Source organism: Phacochoerus africanus, chromosome 1 (assembly GCF_016906955.1).
Source record: "Phacochoerus africanus isolate WHEZ1 chromosome 1, ROS_Pafr_v1, whole genome shotgun sequence".
Classification (NCBI taxonomy): domain Eukaryota; kingdom Metazoa; phylum Chordata; class Mammalia; order Artiodactyla; family Suidae; genus Phacochoerus; species Phacochoerus africanus.
Window position 1 is genome coordinate 169,760,062 of NC_062544.1, and position 23,331 is coordinate 169,783,392.

Consider the following 23,331-nt stretch of genomic DNA (forward strand, 5'->3'; position numbering starts at 1 on the left):
CTGCACCCATGGCATATGGAAGTTCCCAGGCTAGGGGTCTAATCCGAGCTGTAGCTACCAGCCTAGGCCACAGCCACAGCAATGCAGGATCTGAGCTTCATCTGTGACCTACATCACAGCTCATGGCAGTGATGGATCCCTGACCCACTGAGCGAGATCAGGGATGGAACCTGCCTCTTCATGGATACTAGTTGGGTTCATTATTGCTGAGCCACAATGGGAACCCCTGTTTAGCTATTTTTTTCCCAGTTACTTCATTTTTACTTGTTCACATCTTCAGTAGAAAAATCAAGGCACAAAAAGGATTTATTTCGCATTAATATATTAACTAGATTTTTTTGTCAGTTAAATAGAGAATTCTCTTTATTTTTTTATTTAATTTTTAATTTTTTTATTTTTGTGTTTTTTGCCTTTTCTTGAGCCACTCCTGCAGCATATGGAGGTTCCCAGGCAAGGGATCGAATTGGAGCCGCAGCCGCTGGCCTACACCACAGCCACAGCAACATGGGATGTAAGCCACCTCTGCAACCCACACCACAGCTCACGGCAACGTCAGACCCTCAACCCACTGAGCAAGGCCAGGGATCAAACCCGCAACCCCATGGTTCCTAGTCGGATACGTTAACCACTGCGCCATGAAGGGAACTCCAAGAATTCTCTTTAAATAACCATCTTCTCACTTCATGGCTAGTCTAGGAGCAAGTAAGAGCAAATTTTAGTGCTACCAGAGGGCCTATTGCCAACCAAGCATGGAGATTAAAGGGAAGAGGGCAGCCTGAGGGCCTGGCAAGAGGTCATGGTCAGCACCCAGGCCAGGGTCCAGGGGTCAGGGGTCTGGTTCCCAGCCCACCTGACAGCTATAGGTCATTGGGGTCATTTGTCACCATTAATATAATTTTTTATGACCATTTATAATATATTTATGACCAATAAATTACACTTATCACCATTAAAATACATCTTTAAATGTAATGAATATTGGTTTGGAATAACAAACTTCAATTTGGTATTAACTTTTTAGTGAACATTATTAAAAGTGATGACCTCAGTAGAGGTAAACTCCCATGACAAAAAAACTTCAAAGAGAAGTCTACTTCTGTTTTCTCATGTGGTGAATATAGCTTAAAATAAAGGAGCTTTCAAGTGACACAAGAAAACCTTTAAGTTACATAGAGTTTTTTCGAGGGGACATTATAATAGGTGTCTTACTTTTTTTGCACATGTATAACGTGCCAAGTGCTGTGCTAAGAGCTTTCTGTGCACCCACTCTCTAAACAACCCTATGATGTATTCCTATAATTTTCATTTTACAGATTAGGATGCTGAGTCTGAGAAAGATGGACCTAATGAACTGTCCAGAGTCACCCGACAAGTATCAGGGAGAGTCATATTAAAATTAGATTTGATTTCTATAAACATTCTTTGAAGATTAAAAACCTTTTCTTCTTACCATTAATAATCAGTAAATGGTATAGTAAACATAAACCTTTCTACAGTCATTCTTTAGATGAAAGATCTGTGAAAACAGACAAAAAGACTGAGTCCCAATAGGAGATGAGGTAACAGTTAGAGGAGGGTAATAAGAAGCCCACACAGTTCCCCAAGACCAAGTTGAAAGAAGTAAGGTCAACCCCTCAAAACAAACAAACAAACAAACGAAATCCCAGGAATTAGAGGACATTTATTAAAGTGTCTAGGGTTTCAAGTCCATATTTTGTAGTTTTTCTGTATAACAAATTAAAGAAATAGTTCATCCTTATCAGTAGTTCATCATTGTCTTAATTTTCTTAAATGATAATTTATACATTTGATCTATAAGCAAGAAAAAATTAGTGACTTACTTGTCAACTGAAATAAGTTTCTTTTCCCCACGGTCAGAGGCATAATCCCAAGTTGTTTCAACAATTCCAATGTAATAATGCTTATCTTTTGCCCGGGCTGAGGTACCACATAAAATTAGAAAAATACCGAGCAAGAAAATCTTCATTTTTTTTTCCCCCTCTTGAAGCCTGAGAGGCAATGAAGTGAAATCAGAAGCAGGTAATTTTATAAATAAGGCTTTCTTCCTTTATTTGCTTGACTGACAGAATTTTATGTTGCACAAGACAAAATTATTTCGTGAAAGCAAATAACATTTTCCACTTCAGTTCAGTTCTCGTAAACCCAGGAAAAAAAACTCATTTTCCATTGCCAGGATCCTCTGATTACGAATAAAAAGTCAACAGTTATTGTTGGAGGCACTGAACTGTGCATAACTCTATGCTTCTACCATTCATAGTATAAATTCCAGGAGGGCAGAGATCATGTCTAAATGCTCCCTTTGTTCCTCCAACAATATGCCACAGTACAGAGCCCTGCACACAGTGAACTTTCAATAAATCAGGATAAATTATGCAAAATTTGCAAAATAAATCAAAATATGAAGCTCTTTCCTTTTGAAAAGCCTAACAATACCTAATTGCAACTTTAACATAACGTGATATTTAGCACACCAAATTTGAATATCCCCAAATAGGAATTTATTTTGAAGGATTTATTTATTACGTAAGTTCCGAGCACATCTGCATAGAATGTTTATCAGGTTATTCTGTATTGCTATATCTGAATAACTAGCAGAGGATAACAGTAGTTGATGATTCTGTTTTAATTACTGAAGAAATTAGAGGTAAATAAACCTGTCTTCAAAAGCAAATGTTGATCTTGGTAAATCGAGAAAGCCCAGCTTATTAACCTTGTTCTCTCTCTCTTTGTTTTGGACATGAATTTGGAGGTAAAAGACTATTTGTTTTTTAGTTGAAGAAAATCCCGATGATAACAGTGCCCATTTTGTGCTGATGTAAACTTTTTCTTTAGAACACCTCAGTGCATTATGTAAGTATTGCCTAAAAGTGTTTGTAGAAATAGATTGGTATAGGAGAAAGCGCCCCAGTGTTTGAACAATTCATTCATTTAATAAGTGAGCCCTCTGTGTACTGGACACTGTTCTAAGCACTGTGGGGATACAGCAGTGAATAAAGCAGACACAAATCCCTACCCTTGTCAACTTACAGTCTACTGGAGAGAGAACAACAATATCGAAATGACGTGTGAAATCTCCAGTATTAACAGCAAGTGCTACGGAGAAAAAATAAATCGAGGAAGGAGACTAATGGTGCCAGGGAAAACAGGTTGAAGACCAAAACTGATGGTATCACGTGACCCCAGTCAAGATGCATGCTTGACCTCAACCTCAGTTTCCTCATCTTTAAAAATCTCAGCCTCAGAGGGCTATTGTCCAAATTAATTGAAATGACCCAAGTAAGGTCACATAGTGGGGATGCTCCTTTCTCCAGCTAGCAGTAATCTTAACGAATTGTCCTGATACAGAAAGTTGAGTCACAATGCCCAGGATGTCTCAAGACCTCTTTCTGGAGCCATCTTAAATGACTATGCCTTCATGCCCACTGAGAGGACCTGAGTATGGCTAAAATCTTGCCCAGACTCCACTGGCCAACCCTATGCCTTGTAAGATGCTGTTCCTTTTAAAAACTGATGCCCAGAAAGGCTTCTTTTTCCGCAAATGATCCCCACAGAGGGACCACCTTTTAGCTGTTTATTCTAGAAGTGCCACTTTTTGCTAATTGGCTCTAAGCCCCTGTATACGAACCGGTATATGGCTGTTGGTGTAAGTGATGCCATCTTGGGACTGTACAGTTCCTCCTGGCCTTCCACCGCCCCTACCTGGGACCTCACTATGTGGGAAATCACTTCTCTGTCATCAGGGGCTTGTAATTAATAGATTTTAAAGATCTTTAGGTCCAGGTGGCCTCTGTACTCTGCTATCCTCCAAACAATGATGAAGACCTTCACTGATGTATTTCCAGTGTCCATGGGATTACTCCTTCATAAATCTTCTTTTAAACATTCTTTTTAAAAGATTCCTTTCCATTATGGTTTATGCCAGGAGATTGGATGTAGTTCCCTGTGCTATACAGTAGGACCTCGTTGTCTATTCATTCTAAATGTAATAGTTTGCATCTATCACCCCCAAACTCCCAGTCCATCCCTCTTCTTCCCCCGTCTTTAGCAACCACAAGTCTGTTCTTTATGTCCTCATTCATAAATCTTGACTTAGGAATGCACTTTCTGTTTCTAAGCATGTACTCCCATATCCTAGGTTAGCTATGGAATTGTCCCAATGGCCCTTGTGTGGTGCGAACAGCATCTGGATTCGGAATCGTTGTTCAGTGATCTTACCCTGTGAGTAAATTATCCTATAATGAACAGATCCATTAATTATATGCAGCCACCTGCCTCATTTTTTGGTGTTAATAATATTCCTTCTCCGTGCGTGGGCACTTTTCATCCTCTCCATCCTCCAACAATTAGTGAGCCAGCCAGGGGACAGAAAACAACACAGGAGTGGGTAAGGAGGTCTTGCTGGAGGAAAGCCAATTGTTGTAGGGGGAATCCCAGGTTGGTCAGCCCCTTCCATATGGGGTGACTCGGCTAGGTTTGTGGGCAACTTAGGGCCACTGTGTGAGTATAGGATGCCTAAACACCAAAGGGCTTCTTAGATATAATAACTGAAGCAGTGGGAAATCAAAAGTGGAAAAAAAAATGTGAGCAAGCTATCTCAGTTGTCACATGGCCTTTGTTATTTGCTCTAAGGATTAGCACAGAAAAAGAATTACAGCTCAGCTGGAAGCTAGAGAAGACTGAAGAGAGTCTGGTGTTAGAAAGGGATGTCCAGAGGACATGTTCTGCTACTTCTGACCTTATGCAAAAGAAAATACAACCTGAAGAGACTATTAAAGTGATGGCAAGTCAGTGACGACTAAAATGTAACATGGTTAGGCTAGCCCATTAACAGGTGAGAACAGTTATTTCACTGCAGAACTGGGACCCCAAGAGGTGGGATCCTTGGGATATGACTCAGCAGAAGATGAAGACATAATTATAGATTTTTGGTTTGCAGTTATTCTGAAGTTTTGATATAAGAGTCTATATGTATATGAGATTGTTTTAAGTTGTTGGTCTCTTAATTGCAAGTTCACCTCCAGTGTCCTGCATTTGTACCCACCTCTTCTCATGATTTCTGACATAATTATAAAGGAGGAAAAGGACCTGATCCAAACTGGAAACACAGGCTACTAGGGAACTAGGACATAATTGAGAAGAGATCCCTACAAGCCCCCAAACAACAATGTGGGAATATTCCTCCTCTGAGTTAGTTGAATTAACTGGAAGGTTTAACCATAAGAGTAGGGACGGGGTTGCAGCATGGGTGTGGCTTTTATGGGATACTGGGTGTGTGCTGGGGCGGGGGATGGCAAGTCCTCAGTTACAGTGCAGACTGCTTCTCCAGCAATGTTTGTATGCAGCTTCAGTGGGAGGAAATCAAGGGTGCCTAGCCAACTTGATTGAATGTATACATGTAGGTATAAGCCTGGCTTGGCCAAATGTGGGAGACATGCTGTCCCCACCCTTCACATGGCCTCTATGGAAGAGTTACAAGAAATAGTGAGGTAATTAGGAATGAAAATATGATCAAAGCCCCTAGTTTCCAAGGACCTGATGAGGAGTTATTTACAGCAGGCGTGAGGGATGTTTCCTGCAGTCCAGATGGTTAGGGATTTTGGTTAGGGACCTTGCTTTCAATTTTCACCCCCATAATGAATCAACCCCTGCAGACAATGGCATCATGACAGCTGATTTGAGACTGAAAATGTCTGATGCAGGGGAAAATAGACAGGTAGTTAAAGCCAGAGAGAAAACAACAGAAAGTGAGGAAATTAAAGAAAGGGGCCCAACTAAAATTTCCCTCAAGAAATTATGGCAAGAACTTTTATTAGCTGAGACCGCTAAAGAGCATATAGATACACAACCTAATTGAGTATTTTTAATCTTACAGCATTACCCATTAAAGAAATTTTTCAAAAACAAAAAACAAAGAAAGAAAGAAAGCATTACCCTAAGAAAAAGAGTTCACTCTCCTGATAGCAAGAGAAAAAATGAACGGGCATAAGCTTGTGCTCCATTGCTGAGGAAGGTGAAAAACAGTGGTGGATACCCAGACTCCTAGGGGTTCGGAGTGGGATCAAGGTTGCTCCTTGGTGCTGGCTAGAGGGGGCAACCAGAGGCCCCATGTGGAACTGAGTGTCCCACACCAATAAACAGAATGTTCTGATTTTAGTCGACACTGGTGCCCAGTGCACCCTGATTCATGGGAATCTTTCCTGGTTCTAAGGGGAAATATAAGCCATTGTTGTTTATGGAGGCCAAATGGCATGTGTGAAACAAATAAGCTTATATTCAAAAATTGGAAAGAAGCCTCTCTGTTCTTTTCTGACTGATATTTCACCCATTCTTGAGCATATGTTGGGTGTGAATGTCCTACAGGACCTGGACCTCACAATCACCACAGGCGAGTTCAGCTTGTGAATCTGTGCCTGTGATGGTAGATCATGCCAAATGGGCCCCTGCAAAAGTACCCATCCCTAGGAGAGTGATGGCAACAAAACAATATCACCTGCCAGGGGAATAAGAAGAAATAACGACTACCACCAGGGGATTAGAGAACGTAGGGGTTATAAGACGGGTACCAAGCTTTAACAGCTCTGTGTTGTCAGTAAAATAAAACACCAAACAGCACCCGATGCCTGATAGTAGACTCTAGAGAATTAGACAAGGTAATACCCTCTGTCTTTGCAGCAGTTCCAAACACAACACAACTCGTGGATATGATCTCTTCTCTCAGGACACGTCACTCTGTCTTAGATTTGTCTAATGCCTTTTTCAGCATACCCATAGATAAGGGACACCAGGACCAGTTTAGCCTTCATGCGGGAAGAGAGGCAATGGTCTTTTACCCTCTTTGCCCAAGGTTATCTGCACAGCCCTACTATGTGTCATGGGATGGTGGCCCCAACTTGGAGAAATGGGCTTCCCCACTCCTTAGCTCTCTACCATTACATTGATGATAGATGATAATCCTGTTAAGCTGTGAAGACTTGCTCTCTCCCAAGCTGACGTGTCTCTTCAGGAACATTTAAAAAGGTGGGGATGGGAAGTAAATGCCATCAAGGTGCAAGAACTGAGATAGCAGTCGAGTTCCTGGGAGTTATGTGTTCTGGTAAGACTAAAGTGATGCCTGAAGCTGTTATTGATAAAATAGAGGTGTGTTTAGGGCCCCTCAATGTAAACAAATAACAAGCCTTAGTAGGTTTTGCTAGGGTACTGGCAGTCTTTTATCTTCCAACTTGCCCAGATGTCGAGACCCCTACATGCCTTAGTAAAACAGGGAACAGTCTGGGACTGGAGTATCCCACAATAAGAATCTTTTGAAAAGGCTAAGTTGGTTGTCAAACAAGTTCAGGGACTGGTGGTGTTGATACCAGATGCGAGTTGTGAATTGGATGCAAGTGTATATTATATCCGGAAGGCAGTTGGGGTGGCAACAAAATGGGAAACAAGTCTTGCTAGGATTTTGGTCTCAATTATGAAAAGGGGAAGAGAATCAATATGGTCCTATGGAAAAACAATTGGCAGCAGTATACCTAGCCTCACAACAAAGTGAGAGGCTGACCACCCATCAGTGCATGAATTTCCCTGCCTGTTGGGTGGATGGATTCTGGACAAAAGGAGGTTTCAGGTTTATTAGTGGGTGAAGGTCTCATTTTTCCAGTGGCCACAAGACCTCCTACTTGGTGTTAGTGTAATTCATTGGCATTTAAATTAGGCTGCCCCTCCCAGGTGGCTTGGAATCTGAATCCTTTGGGAGACGTTGGGTATTCCCTCCACTCTGGTCTTTTATATGGGAATGGGCTGCTCACAGACTCAAATCACCCCTCCAGAAGCATCAGCACAAGGAAATGAAATGTGTTTGCTCATGTGGGTTCCCACCGAGGCCCCTGTATGTAATTTTAGTTTACCTAATGAAAATATTAAGGGACAAAAAGTATGCTATCACCCACTGAGATAAATGCCAAAATGGGGTGGAAGCTGGTAGTGGCCAGTGGTGATCCCAAGTTTGCAGTGTTACTTATGAATGAGGATTTACCTTACCATTTACTTCCTAAGACATTGGTCTTGGGAGTTCCCGTCGTGGTGCAGTGGTTTACAAATCCGACTAGGAACCATGAGGTTGCGGATTTGATCCCTGGCCTTGTTCAGTGGGTTAAGGATCCGGCATTGACGTGAGCTGTGGTCGCAGATGCAGCTCGGATCCTGCGTTGCTGTGGCTCTGGCATAGCCGGTGGCTACAGTATCGATTCGACCCCTAGCCTGGGACCCTCCACATTCCGCGGGAGCGGCCCTAGAAAAAGGCAAAAAGACAAAACAAAAACAAAAACATTGGTCTTATTTCTCATAGTGTTTGCCTCATGGGTATGTTAGCCTTCAGTGTAAGCAGGCCTCAATGTATGCAGAGATTCACAATCATTCTGGCTGCTGGATCTGTGGCCTGTCTCTGGTGCCGAGGGGCTGCCGTGAGCAATTCACTTGTTCAACCACACAAATGATAGTAATGGCTTGAGTGGTGACCAAAAATCTTCTTGGTGACATGATTCCTATTGATGAAAGTTCTATGTTTGATTATAGTCTTTCTTAAGTCCTTCAGTATTTTCATTATCTCATTTTTGAACTCAGTGTCTATTAGAACGAAGAGGGATGTTTCATTTTTTTGTTCTTTCAGGGGAACTCTCTTGATTTTTTAACTGGGAGTGGCTCCTCTGCCTCCTCATTTTACTTATACTTCTTTTGCTCTAAGAGTTTAGGAGAAACAGTTACCTACTGTGGTCTTGGAGGGTTATTTTTATGTGGGAGCATCCCTGTGCAGGCTGTGTGGGTTTGATATTTTTTGGTGCAAGAGCTGTTTTTAGTATGGATGCCTACCTCCTCTTTCCTCAGTGTAAGCTGGCCATTGTCCCCTTGATAGGAGGTATGACTGGTGTTGTGGTGACCAGGGCCTGCACTGGGTATTGAGCAGGGCCTCCTCTTTGCTCTGTGGTTATCACAGCCCTATCAGGGGCTGAGTCTGTACCCCAGTTGTTGGAGTAGAAGCCCCCAGATCTGTTTCTGAGCTAAGGTGTGAAGTAGGTGGGATTGGAGCGCTCCCACTAGGAGCAGGAAAACAATGCCTGAGGGACACCAGGGCCAATGGTCTTCCCAAGGCCACCAGTGTAGATCCACTGAAGTCAGGTCCCAGGATGCAGTAGTTGCACACCTGGACCTGCTGTGGAGGGAGCTCAGCCCCCAAGTACATGCTCTCATAAAGCCCAAAGCTGCCAAGGCCAGACTCATCCTGTCTGTAGGGGTGCCTGTGGCCCACTTGGATGTCCTGCAGAAGCTGAATTGACACAGCTGGCTGCGGAGCTGTAAATCTATGGCTGGGTTGAAGTTTCAGAGATTTCAGCCCTGCTTTTTATCGTAAAGTGAGGAAGAGCTATCTATGCTTTCAGCAACCCTGCTCAACACCCGCCATGCACCTCCCCCACGCTGCCTGGGGCAATCTACCAGCATCTGCTCCAGGGGCCTGTGAAGGCGGGGGAGCTGGCTTGTGGAGAAAGAAGCTATTACAGCATTCCAGGCTCTCCCTTCTCACCACTTAACAGTGGGGCTTGCCTTCTATGGCAGCCCTAGCTTCTTTCTCATTCCTGGTTTTGGCATTCTACACTCTCAGAGTCCCAACACTTCAGGCTCTCTCTATGCAGCCAACAGTAGTTTTCTCCCTGGATCTCTCCTCTAAACCCTACGTTCCAGCATCCAGCCCCCGCCTGCACCAGCAGGCGTCTCAGGCTGTGATGCATAGGGCCATGGCACAGACTGTCTGTGCAGGTCCCTCTCTATTCTGCCTGCCACAAACTGGTTGTGGTCATGGCCATGGCACATTCCTGGGCCAGAGATCAAACCTGTGCCACAGCAGTGACCCAAATCACAGCTGTGACAATACTGGATCTTCAACCCACTGCGCCACCAGGGGATTCCTGAAGCTCCCTTTCCATCCTGGCTGTCTCCCTGTGGGTGAGGGGGCTTCCCAGGGTGCAGAGATATTTCTTCTCTCACATCTCCCTCCCAGGGATGCAGGTCCTGTCCAGCTTCTTCTTCCCCCTCCTTCTCCCCCCTCCTCCACCTTCTTCTTCTTTTTCCCCTTTGGTCCTACCTGGTTCGATTATATTGTGCACTTTCTTGTCCTTTCAGGTGTTTGAGGCTATTTACTAGTGTTCAGCAGGTGTTCTGTGAGAACTGTTCCATGTGTGGATGTATTTTTGATGCATTTTTAGGAGGAGGTGAGTTCCACATACTTCTCCTCCATCTTGATTGGAGCCCTGATTATAGTGATTCTAAACAACATGTTTTTTGCTTAGTGTGAAGCCAGTCAAATGCTTCCTGGATTCCTACGGCTTACTATTTGGGATGGCTTGGGGTGGTTGGGAGCCGAACATGGGGTCTTGATGTTGGTAGTCTCCATCTGCACAGAAAGGACTAACCACACTCAAACAAATCACAGACATATGGGGTGGCTTTCCTACCAAATCTGCTGAATAACTCACAAGATATTAAATATTTAGATGGGAAAATAAGATGCTTTTTATACAGCAGGTGCCTTTATGTCTCCCAAACAAGGGGTCTGGATATGTGGAGCTTGTTTATGGTCTTATCTGCCCTATCTGTGGACTGGGCTGATGCACCTTAGACTTTTCTTCCCTCCTGAGCCATTTAGATATTTATACCTACTTACTGGGAATTCCTCATAACCTTCACACTGATTAGTCCAGGTGGCAGGCCCACGGTAGTTGTCCTGGGAATGGCAAACATATATTTTCCTTCTCCAATACATTCCAGTACAATAGGCTCTAAACTAGAAATCCAGTTTACAGCATCAGCTTTGAATGACTCCCACCACTTTGAACATCTCTCTGATAAACCAAGAAACTGCTCAAATGAGAAAGGTGGTGCCTCAAACCCGTACACTTCAGACATGTTGACAGCCGCACAGGGAAGAACGTGTACCTTAATGAGACAGGAATGCTGTGCATATTTACCGTCATTCGAATCCAACATAACTGATTTACTCTCTTGTATGAAAACAGTCAGTGATCCAATAGAAAGTTCCCTTTGCTGATGCTTTTACTGCTGGTTTATTTCCTTCCCTGGTAAATGGGGAACTTAATATTCTTTTATGCTTAGTAGGAATCTCTTGTTCTCGCTGCTGCTTATACTGTTTCTTCAGGCTAGGAATGCAAGTCACTTCTGGATATCTGGTCAGGGTCTATGTGGGAGAATGATGGATAAAATTGTGGGACCATCAAGATGTCAGAGGTGTGGAGTTCCCGTCGTGGCGCAGTGGTTAACGAATCTGACTAGGAACCATGAGGTTGAGGGTTCGGTCCCTGCCCTTGCTCAGTGGGTTAACGATCCGGCGTTGCCGTGAGCTGTGGTGTAGGTTGCAGACGCAGCTCGGATCCCGTGTTGCTGTGGCTCTGGAGTAGGCCGGTGGCTACAGCTCCGATTAGACCCCTAGCCTGGGAACCTCCATATGCCGCGGGAGTGGCCCAAGAAATAGCAAAAAAAAAAGACAAAAAAAAATGTCAGAGGTGGGAGTTCCCGCTGCAGCACATTGGGTTAGGGATCCAGTGTCATCTCTGTGGTGGTGGGGGTTTGATCCCCAGGCTGGCACAGTGGGTTAAGGATTAGGTGTTGTTGCAGCTGTGGTATAGGTCACAGCTCTGGCTTGAGATTCTACCCCGGCCCAGGAACTTCCATATGCTACTGGTTCCCTGCCTCCAAAAAAAAAAAAAAAAAAAAGGTCTGAAGTGCAGTGAATGGCTATTGGCATATTTCACCCCATCTTGAGCCCATACAGATCCTCTTGTTCTTCCACTGACCCTATTCAGGACTGTAATCTGTGGGAAATCACTTCTCTGTCATCAAGGGCTTTGTAGTTAATAGATTTTTTTTAATGGCCTTTAGGTCCAAGTGGCCTCTGTGCTGTTAGCCTCTGATAATGAAGACCTTCCTTAATATGTTCCCAGCATCCATGAGACTAGTGACCCATTCATAAAACTTGACTTAGGAATGCACTTCCTCTTTCTAAGTACCTACCCCCACACCATAGGTTAATTATAAAATTGTCCCAATGGCCCCTTGGTGGTGCAGTGTGCAGCTACGAATGTTTCTGGATTGTTGTCTGCATAATCCTACCCAGTGAATAAATTATCCTATATTTATGGATCTATTAATTACATGGAGCTGCTTGCCTTGTTTTTTTAGTCTCAAGTTAGGTGGGTACTTTACATTTCCTCTGTCCTCCAATAGCCAGCAAGTTTCCAGGCATTTTCTTCTTTCTCATTTCCATTCCACATTCAAACTCAGCCCCATGGGGTGGAAGGTTGGTGATCAGAGCACAGCAGCAATCCCCAAAGTCCCTTCTTCTAGAAAATTCTATCCCCAAAATTCTGGGACAGTTACTGAGCTGAGGGCTTCAGAATATATACTCATAGTATCCCTTATATTTGCGGTGAAATGAAATGGTTAAACAGTAACACCCCTGACCAGTGCAAATAAATATTTTATGGTGTAATGCAGGAAGAGTCATGAAGTCATATTTCTGTCCTATTTTGAGACAGTCGCCCTTTCTGTTAAAAGGCATGTAGCTGCTGTGTGGCAGGAAGTAGGGAGATGGCTCTCAGCCTCGGGACTGTCTGAATAAGAGGGAGAGGCCACTGGGGGCTAATAAAAAATCAGCCATAGACAGAGTTGTTTATTGCAAACCTCCTTGCAGTGATTCTGTTTCTGAAAGTGAGGCCTGGCTGCTTGCAGCTCTAAAGCCAATAAAGAGGCAAGGTTGGTGGAAAGGAAACTTTGCTTTATTTCAGAGGCCAGCAGCTGCAGCCAGAGGGCTGAGGTGATAGGATAGACTCATGTCCAAAGGCTGACTCCCCCACACCCCTGACAACCAGTGGGAAAGACCTTTTAAAGGGGCGTTTCAGGGATATACAGGTAGAGGGAGGGGGCTGCAGGCAGAAACATCACAGTCTACTCTGACAGTCATCTTGAAACTGGTCACGCAGTGGTCCGAACAACATCATCTTGATTGGCTTAAGTACAGTTAATATTCAGTTCTAGGGTCGGTTCATTCCCATTTCCTTGAGTCTAATTCCCAGCATCGTGGCTGTTTATGTCATGGCTGCAGTCTGGTCATCATGTGGTTAACGTCTTCTGCATTGTGAGGGTTTCGGCATCTACAAGACAGCCCATAGGATATGGCTCAGAATATTAGCTGCAGCTCTTGAGAAGGAACTAAAAGTCCTTGATTTTGCTTACTGACTGAACTGTTAGTGTTCTGTCCTGTTTGATTGTTTTCCTTTGCTTCTGTGTTTTTTCATTTTTCTGATTAAACTTATTTTTTTTGGCTAAACCTTTTCTACAGACAGAAGGAAGTCCTGCTCAGTTTCAGTTCTAGAGTTGGTACTTAAAAGTGAACTTGGAAAGATGTTGCAATTGATAATTTCTGCATTTAGCACAGACAGAGATGAGACGGGAAGGCAAAGGGGCCATGGGGAGAGACTGAGCAGAGCATTTCAAGAAGGAGAAGAAGGAAATCTAAACTAGGCCAAATAACCTGTTTTCTTAGCTGTGTCTGTCAGAAGATTTTTATCTCAGAACCCCAGGGTATAGTTTCATAGTTTCTCTTAAGTAATTACTGTATGCCTGTTTAGTAACCCGAGTAACATAACACACGTTTTAATCATTTTCCACAATTTACTTATTTATTTATTTATTTTTGCTTTTGAGGGCTGCACCCACAGCATATGGGGGTTCCCAGGCTAGGGGTCTAATTGGAACTACAGCTGCTGGCCTACACCACAGCCACAGCAATGCCATATCCTTAACCCACTGAGTAAGGTCAGGGGTGGAACCCGAAGCCTCATGGTTCCTAGTTGGATTCATTTCTGCTGTGCCATGATGGGAATTCTCTACAATTTATTTCTTGTCGACCTAAAGATTTCTGGGCTGGATGAATCTTGTCTGCACTTAGCAATCAAGATTCTGGGGCTAATAATGGCTAACGTCTAGGAAGCAGTCTTCTCATGGGGTTCCTGCTGTGGTGCAACAGCATTGGCAGCAGGCATCTCTGGAGCGCTGGCATGGTGGGTCTGTGGCTCTGATCTGATCCCTGGCCTAGGAACACCATATGCTGTGGGGTGGCCAAAAAAGAAAAAAAAGGAAGCAGTCTTCTTTACAGACTATTGCTTCAGCTTTATTTCTCTCTGGCAAGATACAGTCTCTCCTCACCTCCACTATTCCTGTTCACACTCTCTACTTATATTTCTTTTTGACCCATGAGAACTGGCTCTACTCCGTGATGAGAATTTTTAAAAAATCATATCCACCTAGGACAGTGCTTCACTTTGTTACAGCAGGAGACTCTGAGTACGAAATAGCAGGTTATTCCGGCCATGACCAGACCACTCTGATGATAGTTTTTTCACAGGAAGTTGTGTAACTCTGGAATTTCATCAGTGAGTGTGATTGCATACAGAACTTTGTTACTGACTTGACCTAGTGCAGTATGATCCTGGCTGGGCCTCTTCTCTATTGGTCAGTTAGGACTGTCTAAGGAGTGATCACACAGATAGGTCATTGGTTGCTCCATCCTCTTTGGCTGCCCATTAGTGGGTCAAGGCCCTGCTCTTCACCTTCTGGCAGGTTAAGGGGTAATAGGCAGGGGAAGAGTGAAAGCCAAAACTCTAATCTAGCAAGAGCCTTGATGGTATTGATGTATTACGGGAAAGGGGAATTTTTTTAACGGCATAAGATTTCAATTATTCCTTTATTTGTGTTCTTTCACTCCCTTGAATGATGTAGAAATCAAAGCATAGGATTTATTAACAATGAAAAAGAATTTTCTTGTGGTGAGTGGATTAAAGATCTGGCATTGTCACTGTAGCGGCTTTGGGTTGCTGCTGTGGTGTGGGTTCAATCCCTGGCCCGGGAATTTCCACATGCCCCCTGCACAGCCAAAAAACTCCCCAAACCAACCAAGGAACCAACCAACCAACCAAAAAACAAATAAGCAATGAAAGAGAACCACAACACTAGAATTATTTTTAGAAAAGATTAAAGAGTAATTCATTCATAAGGTTTGATTACAGAGAACTTCAATGTGTGACTTTCTTGAAACATCTTCCTCCTTTGCCTTTGCTTGACTTCATTCCTGCTGGTTTCAGTTTTATGCTGGGATAATACACTCTGTGTAGCACTTAACACTTTGATTTGTATCCGGGTCTTACTTTATAAAAGGTGACTGAGTGATGACACGAAGGGCCCAATGCCATAGAAGAAAAGTTTACTGTGACTCACAGTTCCCTTAGAAATGAGAAACACTTGTCACGTGGGGCCACTTAGGAGGCACTACATTTGTTCAGAAGCAGGGCCCAGAAGGAAGCATAGACCACAAACTTTACTGGGGTTTCCGTGAAAAACGCAGGGCAGGGCACAGTGAAGAGTTTAGAGCTGCCCACTGTTCTTGGTGAGAGACCCCCTCCCATCTTAAAAGCCATCAATGGCATATTGAGTGTTTCTTACATTGTATCACTGTGACCTCTTTTGCCTTCTCTTCTACGTTAAAGATCCACTCCAATAATCCTGGATAATCTCTGTATCTCAGGTTTAGTTGATTAGCAACCTTAATTTCATCTGCCACCTTACTTCACCTTTGCCATATTAGATAAAATACTCACAGGTTCTGGGGATTTGGATGTGGTCATCTTTGGGGGGAATTATTTTGCCTATGGAATACCACTATTAGGGAAACAAAATTCAATTGGGTAAAATTTGAAGATATAATTGACTTTGTTTAATGTTTCATAAGTAGGGCAGCATTTCGTCTAGCAAAGAGAAAGGAGCTCTAAGGAACTGTACAAAATAAAAGATTTTTCATAGGCAGAAGGGAATGGGACAAAGAAGTTATACCAGGGAGTTCCCATTATGGTGCAGCGGAAACAAATCTGACCAGTATCCATGAGGATGTGGGTTCAATCCCTGGCCTTGCCCAGTGGGTTGGGGATCTGGGGTTGCTATGAGCTGTGGTGTAGGTCATAGACATGGCTCAGATCCCACATTGCTGTAGCTGTGGCTGGCAGCTACAACTCTGATTCAACCCCTAGCCTGGGAACTTCCATATGTTGCAAGTGAGGCTAAAAAGCAAAATAAATAAATAAATAAAAAGGTTCTACCAGCCAAGAAAAGATGGTTGAGGCAAGGTCATCTTCCTTTAGGGGCTGGCAGGGGTCTATTCAAGCAGACTACCTCACTAGCACTAACCAGGTAATTCCAGATTGACTGGTTTAAAATTCCATTCCTTGGAGAAGACAAAACTGTAATTTTAAGTATTAAATCTCAATTTGGTGATGTGGGACTTAGCATACATAAGTCAATTTGGGCCTATTTTCTCTCTTTTTAAACAATAAAATAAGTATCAGTATCTTCATTTTACAGATAAAGAAATTATGGATGAGAAAGACTGTACACCTTGTCCAGGACTCCATAGCTAGTGACTGAAGTAGCTGGAATTCAATTGTAGACCTGCCTCCCAGAGATGCACTGTGGGTCTGAGAACATTAGAGCATGGCTCCAGACCATCTTAGGCTGGGCCTCCAAATCTCTCTGCCCATTGGAAGGATTCTGTCCAGGGTTTGGTGGACAGAATCAGAATCTTCATTCTGTTGGTTTACATTAAAAAATGACCAGGTTCAGACCTGTTTGATTACAAACAAACTTGGGGAATAAAACAATATGATAATTCATTCATCCAAAAAGTAAAGGAAGGTGGGTCTATATTATTGGTCTTTAAAAAATTTTGTTTGTTAGATCTACTCAGAAAATGTTTTGGAATAAAGTTTTCTTGCTAAGTATAGAATTTGAGCGTAAGAATGTATATGCTTAAAGCATATTCCTTTAGGTTTTTTTTCTTTTTTTTTTTTTTTTTGCTCTAAAGTATTTATGTCTAAACAATAGATACTCATCATTAGAATAAGAGTATCTTCCAATAGTTGTACAGGAGACACATCCCACTGACACATTCTTAGTCCTTGACTCTTCCCTGTTAAGAGTGCAGACAGATGGCTACACTTCCACTCAACTCCATTTACTAAACCACACTTCATTTAACCATTAAATCATGGATATTATTTTATTTTATTTTATTTTTTGTATTTTTGTGGGCCGCACCCGCAGCGTATGGAAGTTCCCAGACTTGGGGTCTAATCAGAGCTGTAGCCACCGGCCTACACCACAGCAACAGCAATGCCAGATCTGAGCCATGTCTGCGAACTACACCACAGCTCATGGCAACGCCAGATGCTTAACCCACTGATCAAGGCCGGGGATCAAACCTGCAACCTTGTGGTCCCTGGTCAGATTCATTTCCGCTGCGCCACGACGGGAACTCCAATCATGGTTAATTTTAGTAGACCATGACTCCTGTTCATCTCTGAATCCCAAAATCTAAGATTGTGTTCTTAAATAAAACAATGAGTGGATGAATTAGGCATTATTCTTGGTGAGATTTGGGCACCATCTCTTGCAGTTTATTAAAGAATATTCTGGTTTTATCAGTAAAACTTTTAAAACTCTCTGATTTGGATGTTTCTTGGCGGGGAAGGGGTGCTAATTGCATGCATACTTAATAGGTTCTTATTTGTTTCAATATGGAAGAGTGAAGTAGTATTATTAATTTTGTTCCATGATGCAATAGCATTATTAATATATTGATTTTTAAAAGTGCCTCTCTGGAGGCACACCCTGGAGTATTTTTGGGTGAAAAGATACAACGTCAAAGATTTTCTTGATAATATTCCAGGTACTCATGTGCTACTTATGAAATTAAGAGGTTAAAAAGTTAAAAGAACGAAAAGTCTAACCTTTAGTTTCAATTTCATGCTGAACCTTTTTGTTTAATCAATTCCTGCTTTCAAATATTCCTACTTATTGTCTACCGCAGAGGTTTGTTAGCCAACCCACGAGACACTTCTAATCCCTTCTCCCTTTTATTTCTGCTATAGGGGCTACAAAAACTTATTTCTAACTTTCCTTGCATTTAAGAGTAGTCAGATAATAGGGGTTTAACCAATGATAGATAGGCAGAAGTTGGCTGGGGTTCCTTGGAAGATTTTTGGCTTTCTTGATTTAAAAAAAAAAAGACGTAGTTCATGCTGCTCTTTTTTTCTTCTCTGCCTTCCACCTAGAAATAGTATTTGGAGTTACAGCAACCATATTGCAACCATGAGGCAGCAGTCATGAGGGAAAGGAGAAGGGCATTAAAGACACAGGCTGTCATATCATCAAGTTGCTAGTCCAACTCTAGTGGCCACCTTTGTCTTTACTTTTTAAAATATCTGAGACAAACACCATTGATAATCCCCTCTTAGCTGGGTTTTCTGTTATTTGTAGTGGAAGACATCCCAGCCGTTAATATTGCTAGATACAAGGTCAGAGCATGAGTCCTTATTTTTGGTTCTGGAAAGCTATAGCTTCTGTATTCTGAAAACTGTAGTCTTCCAAGCCCAAGGCATGGTAGTATATGGATTTGCATTTTAAAGACTGATTCAAATGCTTACTCATGTTATGAGAATTTCATTTTTTAATTGTTTGCAAATGTCACAGTTTAAGGTAATGCATTTTTTCCCCTTCTTTTTACAGCCACACTGTGGCATATGGAAGTTCCCAGGCTAGGGGTTGAATTGGAGCTACAGGTGAGGCCTAAGCCATGGCAATGCAGGATCCAAGCTGCATCTGTGACCTACACAGCAGCTTGCGGCAACACTGGACCTCTGAGCGAGGCCCCGGATTGAACCCATTTCCTCGTGGACACTGTGTTGGGTTCTTAACCCACAGAGCCACAATAGGAACTCCAGTTTAGGGTAATGTCTTGGATGGTATATCTTTTTTCTAACCAAGCTAGACTTCCATTTGTACTTGCTCTATTTGTCCCTCTGGCCCAACTCCACTGCATTTGTTATACCCCTTTAGACTCTACTCCATGGACACAGTCACAGAAAGAGGAAGCAGGTCATCATGAAATTTACCAAGAAAATTTTTATTTCAAGCTAGCTTTCCTGGTACGTTGCTGTGAAAGTCCTTAGACAGCCTCTTCTACACTCCTGATGTTTTTCTTCTTCAGCAACTTTACCTCTGCTACTGGACTTAACATTCATAGCAGGCAGATATTTATGCTGTAGAAAAGAAAGTTTCGTGAAGTTTTAAGTTGGAATTTTAAACTAAAGTGATTACGCCCTTTAAGGAAAAATAAAAAGTTTATCTAAATCTTAAGAACTTCCTTAAAATGATTACCATTGCTTTTACAAGAAAAAGTTTACTTACTAAATTGATAGCAACATCATGGTCACTCTGCTACGTGGACATAAGACCTGAAGACCCAGCCAAGTTTTGCTTTATAGTATTTGTAACACAAATTCTAGTTTCTCAAAGGAAAAGTATAAATGGGAAATTTATTTCTTGTACAGCACCCCCAAATCTCTTTTATTAAGAATGAAAATGATTATAGAAATAAGAGTAATAATCACTATAACTGTGTTATTAGTAATATCATCAGTATTAATCTGGTATTGTAGGTAAAAATTATATAAATTTTTTGGTTTTGTGAGAAATGCAGTCCTTATATTCAGAGACAACCCCACAGACAGATTATCCACAGACTCCAGAGCAGCACAGCATATTTTAATTAGTGTATGATATATATGTTCCATATTTTTCCTGATTTTATCTTTAAAAAAAATTTTTTTTTAGGGCTGCACCTGCAGCATATGGTAGTTCTCAGGCTAGGGGTTGAATTGGAGCTGCAGCTGCAGCGACCCTAGAGCCGAGCTATGTCTGCGACCTACACAGAAGCTCACAGCAACGCCAGATTCTTAACCCACTGAGCAGGGTCAGGGATTGAACCCACATCCTCATGGATACTAGTTGGGTTTGTTACCACTGAGCCACAATAGGAACTCAATTTTTCCTGATTTTAAAAGTAATTTAAACTTTACAGTAACCTCAGTAGAAACAGAAATGTACAAGAAGAAAATAAACCCTACTCATAATTTCACTGCCTAGCAAGAGTCACTAATAACATTTCAGTAAATTTTGTGTGTGTGTGTGTGTGTGTGAAATCTGGATTATATTTCAAATACTCTTTTGCAGACTGCTCTTTATCACTTATTATTGTACTATAAGCATTTTCCCATTAAAATTTTAGGGCATGATTTTTAAAGTTGGCTAATACTTTAGATGATAAATGTAGCAAAACTTGTAGACCATTTCCTTGTTTTCAGTTTTCCACTAGCACAGAACAACATGGTGATAAATATTTTTCAGCATTGTTGGTAATTTTCTGTGATCAACTGTCAGGTAAAATTACCGAGTCAAAATATTAGAATCATTCTGTCACAAAACCAAAAGATAATAACTTCATGAAAGTCTAAGTAACTAAGGAACTGAAGAATATCTCTCATAGTGAAATTGTTAATATACCGTTTTGGAGAAAGAGGAGATGGGAATGAGAAGAAATAAAAAGTCACTTGAATGTGAAAATCAAATTAGTAGAATTGTTATTTCATTTCTTTCTAGAATTGTGGGAACTGTTTATAGTTCCACCAAATTAAGTGCCATGCACTATCTTGCCACATTGTTATTGACACAATCACTGAAAAAATAAATGTTTGCCAAATTGATGGCTTCCTCATTCAAAAAGTGTCTTTTTTTATTTTTTATTTTTATTTTACGGCCACACCCACAGCATATGGAAGTTCTCGGGCCAGGGATTGAATCTGAGCCACAGCTGTGACCTATGCCACATCGGGTCCTTTAACCCACTTCACCGGGCTAGGGATCAAACCTGCATCTTCATGGTGACCCAAGCCCAGCCGCTGCAGTCGGGATTCTTAACCCACTGCTCCATAGCAGGAACTCCAAACTCAATTTTTAAGTGATTTGATTATGATCAAGTTTAGATATCTTTACGGATTCAATGCCATTTATATTTCATGTTCTATGAATTATCTGTTTAAATCCTTATGCATATAGTATGTGAATCTAGAAATCACATTTGACTCTAGAGCATCTTTTATCAAATCAGATGCTATTACCTATATTTGAAAAAGAAAATAAAACTCGAATATCTTGGTCATATCAATATAGTAATTTCTGAATGAATAAGTGGTGTGTCACATCATGTAGATGTCCAGTGGATCAGATATCCTTATATAAACACTGCATTTATTTAAATACCATCACTTCTAATTAATTTGCCTTACCTTTTTACTCAATTACAGTGTAAGTGCTTTCCATCCCAGCTGTAATGTGTACATTGACATGGCAATGAAATAACCAGGTTCCAACATCTCTTGGATACATTTTCACAGTTTTATAGACCCCAGGAGGAAGATCGTAAACATCAGAGTGATACAGTCCCACATCCTCAACGAAAAGACAAAAGGCAAACAAATAGCTTATGAAATGAATCCGTCATTTATGCACCTCACCATTTGCTAGAATTCCTCATTTCTACATACTTTGCCAGATGACGATTAGAAAGCATTCACTACCATGGCACTTTGAGTGCAACTGAGAGTTTAGAGGAGGAGCAAGACCCAGAACATTTTGGTGAGACAGGCCACATGAAAACATCTCATTCTAGGAGTTCCCTTTGTGGCGCAGTGATTAACGAATCCGACTAGGAACCATGAGGTTGCGGATTCGATCCCTGCCCTTGCTCAGTGGGTTAAGGATCTGGCGTTGCCGTGAGCTGTGGTGTAGGTCACAGACGCGGCTCAGATCCCACGTTGCTGTGGCTGTTGTGTAGGCTGGTGGCTGCAGCTTCTACTCAATCCCTAGCCTGGGACCCTCCATATTGCCACGGGAGCGGCCCTAGAAAAGGCAAAAAGACAAAAAAAAAAAAAAGAAAAGAAAAGAAAAGAAAAAAGAAAACATCTCACTTTAAAAGGATGCCTGCGTCCGTAACCGTGTTCGATACCTTGTCAGGGTCTCATATAGAGCTCTCTAGATTTCAGAGAAAGTCGGTTTCACAAATCCCAATAGTTTTAACTGAAATATTTCTAACTAGGTATGTTGGTGATGTGAAGATGATCATTTCTCGAGATGCAGATAATCAGGAAAACTCATGGTTACTGGAAGGAGAGGGGCCACGTCTGCCTTCTGGTGTTGGGCCTGAGGGCTGGGGGCTTAATGGCTAATCTCTCTCCTAAGCAGTGAACCTGATGTTTAGGAGATCACCTTGTCTGTAAGCTACTTTGCTTTTGATAAATTAAGCCAGGGACCTGGCTCAGGTGGATTAGGAAGAGAGTAAGAGGGAGATGAATTTCTCTGCATACTAAAATGGGAGGTATTTGGAGGATGAGGGATGTGTTGGAGAGTGCAGCGCAGGAGGGGGCCAGGATAATTTGAAGAGAGAAGAGAAGTCAAGAGAGTCTGGAGAGGAAGAAAGCAGAGAAAGAAGTCTTGAGGGTGAGAGTAAAAAGTAGGAGTGCCAGAGGTTCTCAGCAGTGCATAACGGAGAGATAACTGAAGACAGGAGCATTTAATGTCAAATGGTAACAATGAATGGTAATGTTTTCAAGGTGCAATATAGGAAAAAAACCCTCTCATTTACCCCCAAAATTTCACTTGAAGTCTATGACCCACAGGGGTCTTGATTTTGTGCTCACTCAGGTGAATCATAGGAAAAGGGGGTGTGTTCCAATTTGGAGCTGCACAGAGAGCTGAGAAAACACCAGCCATGGGAGGTGAGAGGCAAGAAAACTGAGCGGCAGCGGGAAATAAGAATTGGAGATGGCTAGAAGTTTAGGCTCTTAAGACTCCCCAGAGACATTGGAAAGTGGAGAGGTGGAAGGCTGAGCTGTCTCCCATTGGAGCCAGAGAGGGGGCTTGAGTCATTGCTGTTTGGGGAAATTAATTTTGCCTCTAATACGGATGACACAGATGCATTTCTAACATGTCAGAAAATTCAGAGAACAATATGCAACAATTCTGAGCACTGACAATGTCCAAGGAACCAGTAAATGTACCTAGAGCTTTAGCACTGAGGGAAACCATAACTTTGGGGAACAGGAGGTGACTGGCTGGCTTGTCCCAAGATGCAGTTAGTGTCCCCAGAGGGCTGCTCTGCAGTCCCTAGATGTTCCAGAGGGTAAAGCCCAGTGGCTGCATCATTACTGGAGTGATTAAATTCCACCTCAAGGGAAGGTGTGCCCATTTGTGATGGGTTTAGAGTGAGTGGCTAGAGTTGACAGCTGGTGGTACTAGGCTCTGTGATATGAATAGGAT

At 42.2% G+C, this 23,331-nt stretch overlaps 2 protein-coding genes across 3 annotated transcripts in view; both read right to left on the minus strand.

Moving 5' to 3' along the window:
- CP (ceruloplasmin) overlaps positions 1–2,197 on the minus strand; it is a 65,776-nt gene extending 63,579 nt beyond the window's left edge. For both annotated transcript variants that reach the window (XM_047784376.1, XM_047784385.1), the window contains exon 1: positions 1,842–2,197. In XM_047784376.1, the coding sequence (XP_047640332.1) occupies positions 1,842–1,987 (146 nt within the window). In that variant the 5' untranslated portion in view covers positions 1,988–2,197. The remainder of the gene's footprint in view (positions 1–1,841) is intronic.
- A 16,860-nt stretch (positions 2,198–19,057) lies between these two features.
- LOC125112604 (ceruloplasmin-like) overlaps positions 19,058–23,331 on the minus strand; it is a 33,019-nt gene continuing 28,745 nt past the window's right edge. The window contains exons 18-19 of the mRNA XM_047754893.1: positions 21,303–21,465; positions 19,058–19,217 (exon numbers count right to left, since the gene is read on the minus strand). Of these exons, the coding sequence (XP_047610849.1) occupies positions 21,307–21,465 (159 nt within the window). The 3' untranslated portion in view covers positions 19,058–19,217; positions 21,303–21,306. The remainder of the gene's footprint in view (positions 19,218–21,302; positions 21,466–23,331) is intronic.